The 9,560-nt window shown below is 35.5% G+C and overlaps 1 protein-coding gene across 2 annotated transcripts; it reads right to left on the reverse strand.

Moving 5' to 3' along the window:
- Positions 1–466: 466 nt before the first annotated feature.
- On the reverse strand, positions 467–8,744 carry LOC119692643. Of its 2 annotated transcripts, XM_048626224.1 has the most exons (12): positions 8,284–8,744; positions 8,017–8,193; positions 7,281–7,395; positions 6,804–6,905; positions 6,616–6,702; positions 5,702–5,782; positions 5,373–5,474; positions 4,406–5,100; positions 4,058–4,196; positions 3,319–3,618; positions 2,229–2,322; positions 467–1,751 (listed from the first exon to the last, which is right to left on the reverse strand). In XM_048626224.1, exons 2-12 carry the CDS (start codon positions 8,182–8,184, stop codon positions 704–706), a joined length of 2,931 nt encoding a protein of 976 aa, XP_048482181.1. In that variant the 5' UTR covers positions 8,185–8,193; positions 8,284–8,744; the 3' UTR covers positions 467–703. The 2 variants fall into 2 exon arrangements, with proteins under 2 accessions (XP_048482181.1, XP_048482182.1); XM_048626225.1 differs by lacking the exon at positions 6,616–6,702 and having other exon boundaries at positions 8,284–8,743.
- Between the last annotated feature and the right edge of the window lie 816 nt (positions 8,745–9,560).

Raw genomic sequence — 9,560 nt, forward strand, 5'->3', positions numbered from 1 at the left:
TTCTATACAATAATAAAATAAGCGTTGTGGTATTATTTTGTACAATAAGGTTAAAACAGTTAATAAAACAATGATTACATAGGTATATTAAAGATCCATAGTGCAATTTACCTAAATTAAATTTATTAATAGAGCAAGTACAAAAATACAGCTTTAAATTTAACTAAATATCGGTCACTTATGAATTAACAACTTAAGTAAACTAAAACAGTTTTAAAATAACTAAATTAATAGCACTTAAAATTAATTTACCACTTACAATGCACAAACAAAAATATACATCACCTAATTATAAAAAATACATTCTTCAGCGATTGCCAATATTTACCAAAATTTAATAAATACTTATGATTTGTGCTTGTACAAAAATAAAGCTTTAAAACTGAATAAGTGCCTTTTACAATGAATTAACAACTTAAATATATTATATATGTATGTATGTATATGTTATTCAAAATAGTAAGTAAACAAAAATACAGTTAAGACATTAACAAAGTCACTTAAAATTAATTTACAACTTCAAATTCATTAACATAATAACAGCTAATTAATCATTAACTTATTATAAAAAAAATACAATTCATGTTAAATAAGTGAATTAAAAATAATAACAATGTAAAATCTTATAAAATATATCAACTAACTAATACTGCTAGGCGATCTGAAACAAAAAATACGATTTAACAATGATTATAAAGTCAACCTACTTTTTAACTCTTAACGTAGTATATTTTTTAAATGCAATTTCTTGCATAGGGGTCATAGATGATGATGACATTTTGCCTAAAAATGACCCTTTCATAATTTTATTGATACAATTGCACCAATTGTGAATTTGAACTCGGCACACCAGACTGACAAACATATCTAGTAGTTCTCGACAATGCTGACTACATCCCAACCAGCTTACATCTGCTGATTTTAGAAATTCTACTTTAATATATTTTACTACACTCTTTTGGTGACTATGATATTCTAAATATTGATTAATGCAAGTTACTAATTTCCGGAACAAAATGATAAATTTAGTATTTGGATACTTTAAGTTTCTTCCCTTTAAAAGCCTACGCTCTCTTTGTGTAACCCAGTCATGTACATCAGTAATTTCGGTAGTCAACATTGTTTTTCGACAATCAGTGCAAGGTATCTTTTTAATAAGTTGGCGTGATACAAATCCGGCAGTGAAGGCAGAAGAGCGGACGTTCTGCGTCTCCTCGCGCGCCTGCTGCAGCAGCGACGGCGACGGAGATGCTCGCGGCTCACGGGAAGGGCCTGCAACAGGCAAACTAGCTGGAGCACCATGGACTTCGAACATTAATCCCTTATTAAAGATAGCCTCCCCCATATCCTCCTCGCAATTAGAGTTCGGAGAATGTGGGCCGAGGACATCAGTCACTAACAGAGACTTAAAGGAGCAGATGAACGAATAAGGGTCAGGATTAACATTCCTATAATTAAGTGCGCGTATTCGGCCAAAAAAATTCTCTAACGGGTCCTGATTTAAATTACGAGTGTAAAAAAAGCTTACACCCATATCTTTAAGCTCAACCCACAAATTTATAAAACTTTCTAATGTTGTTATCCAGTTTTTTACACTGGGTACCCTTTTTGGATCACCAACATTAGTATCTACATAGTATAGATCCTGCAAAACTCTAATACTCTCCTTCCAAAAGTCCAGATGTTTGCACTCTCCATTTATTTCTTTAACCGGTCCTCGCATCTTGCCGGGAGCCGAGCCACCACGGGACCTGTAATTTATCAAATTTTACTTACATATTTATTCTCGAAAATATTTGAAGTGTAGGTATTGTTCAGATAAATATCAAAACTATATCCATGTTCCATCCTGATTCATGAAATTTTGACGCTCTACCTTACCTATGAATTTTTTCCACGTGGGCAAAGAGGAAAACACCATGAGGAAACTTGTAATTGGTATGATCATATATTTTTTATTCGCGCAAAATAATATTTGAAGTTAAAGCAATACAAAAGCAATGTTATGATATATTTTCGATATCTATAATAGTTTTAGCGATATAGGTTTTTAAATGTTTCCTGTTTCACAATGTCTGATAATGGCTACCTGTCGGTTAAAATACAAGCTGTCACACTCTATCATTATTTTTTAGACAGTGACAGCATTAAAAGACAGGCCATTATCCAGACATTGTGAGACAGGCCCTTATTACTATAGCATTTTTAATATTTATATAGGTATTTACCCGTTCACGCTGTCAAATACTCGATCAAAAAATAGGACTGCTTCCGCAGTATTCTTCATGGTTGAACTAACCAACGAACCATCTGCATGCGTGCCTGAGGGAAAAAATATAATTTAATTAGTATGCTATTAATCGTAACATATTAATAGCGCTCCTAAAGTAGCTCAGAGTGCTATGGAGACAGCTATGCTTAAGGTTTCTCTGATGGATCGTATCAGAAATGAGGTTATCCGTTAGAGGACTAAGGTTACCGATATAGCTGTCAAATATGCAATCTGAAGTCTGCTGGTCATATCTGCCGAAAAACCGATAACCGTTAGGGTATACGTGTTCTCGAGTGGAGACCAGGAACAGGCAAATGCAGCGTGAGACGCCCTCCTACCAGCTGGACCGACGACCTTAGGCGGGTAGCCGGTAGTGGCTGGATGCGGAAGGCCGGGGACAGAGTGTTTTGGCGCTCCTTGGGAGAGGTCTATGTCCAGCAGTGGATTAGCTGACGATGATGATGACATTATGCCCTCTAAAGCATCCATCACAGCACTACCGAGGTGCATATAATGATACCTGATCTTCATACAGTGAAATTAGGGCCTCCCCGAAAATAACCCAATTTTCGTGGTCCATACGCTTGGCGGGCGCGTTGGAGAAATTACTTAACATTAATTATAAAATGATTTTTTAAACAAATATGTACCCCTGCCGGTCGAACTCAGAACCCTTGGCACAGCGGTCAAAAGTTAGAAACCAATGCGCATCAGGTCGTCATCTCCGGCACGGGTCTCATTCCAATGAAGGAAGGGTTTAGGCCTAATGCACCACGCTGGCCTAGTGCGGGTTGGTGATTGTGCTGAGAGAGTTACCGGGTAAGTGGGCAACCAGATGTTTTCAAGCTGCCCAAAGGCCTTCTCTGACTAGGTTTAATGATCTGCCTATTATCTTACACTAATAATAACCATTTAGCACTAGAATAATATTTGAAAAATAGCCTATAGTAGAGAACAACACTTTTTATTGCAGATATTTGAACATTTTCATCGACGTGATGAAAATAACAAGTCTTTAGTAGTTTAATAAACGAAAATATACAAACCATAATTGGATGTAAACAAGAGCATTGCAGCGGTTCGCTCGCTGAGGACTTGTGTACAGTTTTTAACTTTCATTTTCCTTATTTTATCTGGGATGACATGTTCATCTGTTAATTTATGAAGCATTCTAATTTCTCCTACGTGGCAGTCATTTTTGTACACTTCGACAATGTCACTCCATCTAGCTATATTTCCTTTAAACTTCATATCTTTGTTTAAAAAGTTATTCCGTATCCCTTTAATGAGGTGCGGAGGGTCGAAAATTATGTTCAGCGCATGACCATCAATCTCCACTTTGTTATCTGAAAAAGACATAGGATTTTTTATAGTTAAAGTGTAGGAACATCTCACACACAGCCATTCATCTAAACTAGGGAGAGACTGTAATATAGGTATCGAACAGCTGATATATCTAAACAGATACATGGGTACATATTAACTCCCAAGACCAGAGTATCTGACATTAAAACAAATTACCGGCCCGGTCTGTAATCGAACTTAGGACCTTCGGGATAGCAATCAGGGTCACTAACTACTACAGCAAAGTTTCAAAATCCCACTTTAAAACAGAGTTGTCGCTTACTCTCAATATTAACAATTATGGAATAAGAGAGGTTATCGCGAGTTAGTACCCTACATCTATATTCTTGCTAGATATTGTACACCCTTCATGTGGCATCGAGGCCGTAAGACACCTGTGTATAGTCATATTTTGGACAGTTAGGAATTCCAGGTACTTACTTGGGGGATCATTACGGAGCAATTGACATCTGCGAGTATCTGCTCGCATACTGTTCATGCAGGATTGAAACGTCGACCCTTGGTCGCATACTAGCGCTTTTGGAAGAAGTCCCGTTTGAGAGACAGCAGTTACTACTTCCTGCAATATTGGAAACATATTTATTTATAAATGGCAGTAATGTTTTTAAATATTACAACTTAAAGTTGTAACTTCATATCCCTGATTGTTACAATACATAATTTTAACAGGGCGGAAAGATTGAACGGGTTGGAGAGAAACTACCTTAAATGTTAATTTAACCTTGATGTCATTTAATTAAATTTAATTAAAAATAAATAAGCAAGTACCTTTAAAATGTTTTTCAACTTAATAGTTGGAGTTGTTCCTTCACATAAATAATAAGCTATGGGCTGTCTCCATGAAGTGCATATACCTCGAACCATAAAAACAAGGGCATGATCGCATAGTTTCCTTTCCACTTCGGCACCAAAATTCACAAAACCGTCAATGCGATCTTCAGATTCTAAGAATGTCAAATGAGGTGTCAACGCCACTTCATCAAACACAATGGAACAGCACTTTTTTTTGTCATCCCAATTCCGAACTGACTCCTTTAGTTGTGTAAATATGTTTTCATTTATTCCCGGTGCAAGAGAAATATGATGAGTAAATTTTCTTAGAGTGCGCCTGCTAGGCAAGATAAATATCTTGTGCAGCAATTTATATCCTTTCGGACTTTGCTTTTGGAGTGATAGAGCCAAGAGTTTCTGTTCAGTTGTGAACCTCCGTCTTTTTATGTGTTTATTGGCGAGCGTGACCTGCATTTTAAGGAATGTCTTGGCTTGAGGAGTCAGTTTCTCTACAAGCTCAGAAAAAGATTTGTTCTGATTTAGTTTTTCAGCTTTTTCTATTCGCTCCTGGTATGACTGAACTATACGGCGACGGGATTTCAGTATAGTCGAGCATTTTTGGTACATTTTCTTGCATCTGGGGGTTAATTGTTGTACACTTTTTATAAGTCTTTTCCTTGCCGTCTTGGTTTCTGAAAAGTAGAAAATAAAATATTTTAGTATTTTACTTAAAATAATAAATACCTTTAGATAGTATTATTCGAACTAAGAACTAATAATAGGCGGATTTATAGCTAAAAAAAAACGATACCCTACCTGGACCTTAAATCGAAAGAGTATTTTTGATTAAATTGGGGAGTGTTTTTTTCTAATAAATAAATATAATACACTAACTTCTCCGCCAGCTTCGCTTCTGGGATAAAAAGTGCATAAAAACTTAAATCACTCTACGTCGTAGGCTTACCTAATGTCACATTGGACCTTCTTGAACAGCTAGGAGATATGACTTCCGGAATACGAACAGTACATTCTGCGGTCGTAATATCATCAGGAATGGTCCCTGAAACTGAAAACAGTGATTTTCAGAAGTAATAGAGTTAAATCTCTCTTTTTGGGAAGAAATAAATTGGTCAATTCGACAGAAGTAGAATGTAGAATTCCAAATTTTAATGTAGGATTTTCGAAACAAAGCTCTTGGGCAAAACCTAGAATAGTTGCAGTTGGGTTGAATCAATAGTTTAATTATCAAATATGAAATTGGCAATACCTAAAAAAATGTAGTGAACTACTTACTGTCTGTTGCTGCGGATATGTTAAAATTATCTAACTCTCTCTGCGAGTTAGAACCACACGAGCCATTAGTGTCGTTACCATCTAAAATTAGAAATAGTTTTTTTTAATTAAGATTATAATAATAGGTTTTTTCTAAAATGTAATCAAAATAATAGGTTTGTTCTATCTAACATAAGTCTTTTGCTAAAAACTATTGCTACAACTAATATTTTTTTTAAAATCTCGGATACTGATTTGACGGTTCATCAATGATTCAAATTCTGAACGGTTCATCAACAGCCGATTGTCCTGCCGATATGTCACCGAACGAACGATATTTCACCTGAACTTAGTATCCGAGATTAAAAAACAGGTTTCTAAAAGTTTCTAAGGTACTTTAGTTTTCTTTCAGTGCATATACTTTATATTATACTTGCTACTATTATAGTGTGACCATTACCGCTGTGCACTGCGGGGGACGTGCGGGGCGGGGCCGCCACGAGTGTGCCAGACGAAGTAGCCGATTTCTCCTACCGTCTCGCCGCGCGCATGCCTTAGGGCGGTAATGGTCATACTAACTATAATACTACACTACTGTATGCACTGCTTACTACAATAACTATCATACAATAATACATTCGATTGCACGGATTGCACCATACTTTGATTGTGTCTTTTAATCAAAATATTATTAAACAAGTAATCTACAGCTAAAATAAATGGTTAAATAAGAAATTAATCATTTTTGCTAGTAAGTATTCCATTGTTTGTTATGTTTCATTTTAAAACCTAATTTTTAAATAAATTCTAATAAAAAGACACACAAAGATTGTTTACCTTTAGTGCCAAGTAAGGACAAATGGATTATACTAGAAATATATACATACACACAATAAAATAACAACTACTAGGTAATTATAATTAAAGTGAAGTACCAGTATTAAACTTCTTTTTTTTATTGGGTGGCAGTGCATATGAATGCTCAAGGTTCACTGTATTTAACACTTTTATAATGTCTTCCACTGTAATATAAACAATTACTTAACAAAAATTCAAATTATTAATGTCTTAGATAATAATTAGGTATAATGTAAGTAATAAATAGTATGTTACGAGTACATACGTTCTGATCCTGACAGATGCCTTTTGGTAGTTTCCAGAGGTGCATTGAGAGGTATTTTCTTTGCATAATCGTGATCCCATTTAGCATGCATGGAGTGGAAATCTATAAAATAAAATGTAAAACAATGATAATTATAATAATCATTCAATAGGAAACAAGATTCAACATAGTTTATAAAATCTGCAACTGCATTGGTGGTATGCTCTATTAAGAAATACTGGTAAATGTAGCATGTGACACCCTCAAGCCTGAAATTTTTACAAGTAGGGTATGATAATGAAGGAAGAATCATAGGAAGTGATGAATGAGGAGCTCCTTGAAAGTGAGTGGCATATGGGCAACTATTACATTAACCAAAACTTGAGTTTTTTTTTAATGTTGGCAGACTGATGCTGTGAGTCATTTTATTATTTTAACTAAACAATTTCACTCTAATTGACTCTATATTAGTAAGTAGGTTACTGTACTACTACTTACTTTCATATTTTGGCTTGCCAGATGAAATTTCCTCAGCTGTAAATAAAGATGGTACAGCCATGTAGTGCCTCCTTCCTCTTGTGAAACTTTTGGGTTCAAAATGCTTCAAACACACCTGAAATTTTCAATCATGTTAGACATAAGTATTACACATAAAAATTGATTGTATCCAAGGGTGATGTACCAACTGAATGTTAAATAAATGTATCCATGCCATCTAGAACACCCTGGGCAGTCAGTGACAACATATTATCTGACTGGCTAATCCTTTCACCCCGGGGACATGTGACACTAACACCAAAACCAGTATGAAATGTATCTTACTGATATACCTAAAAGATAAGGAGTGATGGTAGCTCAATCCGGTAAGCGCCCACTTCTCACACCAGAGATGTGGGTTCAAATCCAATAGGTATAGGTAGGTAAGTACCAATGAGTTCTTTGAATTTCAATACAATGTATAATCTTATGGCGAAGGGAAACACTGTGAGGAATCCTGTACAATATGTCTAGATTGTGTACCCTAAGTACATTGTAGTCATTCAAAGACGGCTATATAGTACAAATATTCAGCGAAAAGCGGGTGGCTCGCTTTCGAGTCACCTCTGACTACACCTTTGGGGACTACAGTCATCAGCATATTGTGTAAGTATGAATATACATTATATATTGTATAAGATAAGTAGATAATAAGCCTCATGTGTTATATTAGGTACTGATAAGAATGCAAACTTACAACTTTTTCCCTGAGACGATATCTAGGTAGGCCCATCAACCCGGAACAATATGGTTTGAGAGTGTCCAACCAAACATCTGAAACTCGAGGGTCATGCGGCCACCGGGAGGTTTTAGATCCCACATCAGATTTGCAGCCATCTACGACGCACTTGCGAATCCGAATCATGTCAGACAGCTGAAAGACAATCAAAGATAAGAATCAAGAATACATACAAAGGTTACTTAAACTTATGAAAAGGGTATTGTCTACTTGGTGATAACTTACGGAAAAGTGGAAATTATTGGAGGTGTAAGACTGGTCACAAGGCTGATGATGGCTGAGGGAAGACGCAGGTCACAAACGGAGGGAAAACCTTAACACGCTGACTTTGGACGAAGTTCTGTAATCAGTCACAAAAAACAACAAGCAAAACAAATAGATTAGTAGCAAAAGAACAGTGTCCTTTCAATGATAAAAAGAATTAAAATTTGCATCAATAAGTGAATATTGTAAGCAAATTGTAATTTTTTCGTAAAGTCTCCGCTATAGAAATAGTGAGACAAAACAAAATGGCGGGAAAGCCAGGAAAATTCAAGCGTCAGTCAGATAGAAAAATAACGGCGAAAATTTGATTTTGTACACAGAACAAATTAAAGAAAGTATGTTCTCGATGCAGTCGTATAAATAACTTACAAGATTGAATAAATTATTTTCACTTACAAAAATAACTTAACAATTATATTGTAATATTATAACTTACCTAACTTATTATTTAATAATGTATTTTTTTAATACATTATATTTTATGGGATCGATTCTGTTCTTTCAACTGATATCAAAATACACCGTTTTAAGTTTAAATAGGATGAAAAGTTAGGACATTTTCAACAGTTGAAAATCAAAAGGTCTTTTAGCTTGAAAAATTGATAAAACAGAAAAAATATTTTATATTAAAAAAAAATATATTTGTTTTTGGTTCTATCATTTCCACTCGAATTACAAGTAGCCAATGGGAGCGGAGCCGTTTTCGTCTAGCCAATCAGCATGCTAAGGTTTTTTTTTTTTAAATTGACTAAGATAAAGGATTTATACAGCCAGAGTCCCCCCCGTGGATTGAATTGAAATTATTTTGACAGTTTTGACACTGCGCTGCTGCGGAAAACTCTGACAGTGACAGTTAGCAAATTTTGTTGTTGCTAGCTTAGAATAATGATATACTCAGAATAATCATTTCACGGTTTGTGTAAGTAGCTTCGAAAACCTTTTTTACGTTAATGGGTCTGATGTTTTTGATGGGGCCTAGGGTCCTGACTATGATGATGATAGGATAAGCCCTAAGCTAATAAATGAGTGGACTGTATTTTATGGTATGGAATAATTTAATGTCTGGTTTACAATGGTTGTATGAGAAATATGTATGATAAGATCGTGCGTCCGAAAGGTAAGAGGGTAAGAGGGTCCGGACAACCGAAGATGACGCATTTATAGGTGGTGTCGCTGCTCCCCGCGCTCCTCCTCTTGCACCGATGTTGCCAGCTTCAGTAGCCGCAACAGTTTTAACA

The sequence above is a fragment of the Plutella xylostella genome, chromosome 16, assembly GCF_932276165.1.
Source record: "Plutella xylostella chromosome 16, ilPluXylo3.1, whole genome shotgun sequence".
NCBI classification, from domain to species: domain Eukaryota; kingdom Metazoa; phylum Arthropoda; class Insecta; order Lepidoptera; family Plutellidae; genus Plutella; species Plutella xylostella.

Bases quoted from the DNA above. Each gene is read 5' to 3' on its own strand.
- LOC119692643 (XM_048626224.1), bottom strand. From the start codon at position 8,184: ATGATTCGGATTCGCAAGTGCGTCGTAGATGGCTGCAAATCTGATGTG. The intron at 6,703-6,803 runs GTATGTACTCGT...TTTATATTACAG, and splicing joins GCATCTGTCAGGATCAGAAC to TGGAAGACATTATAAAAGTG. The intron at 5,101-5,372 runs GTAAGCCTACGA...TCTACTTTTCAG, and splicing joins AAGGTCCAATGTGACATTAG to AAACCAAGACGGCAAGGAAA.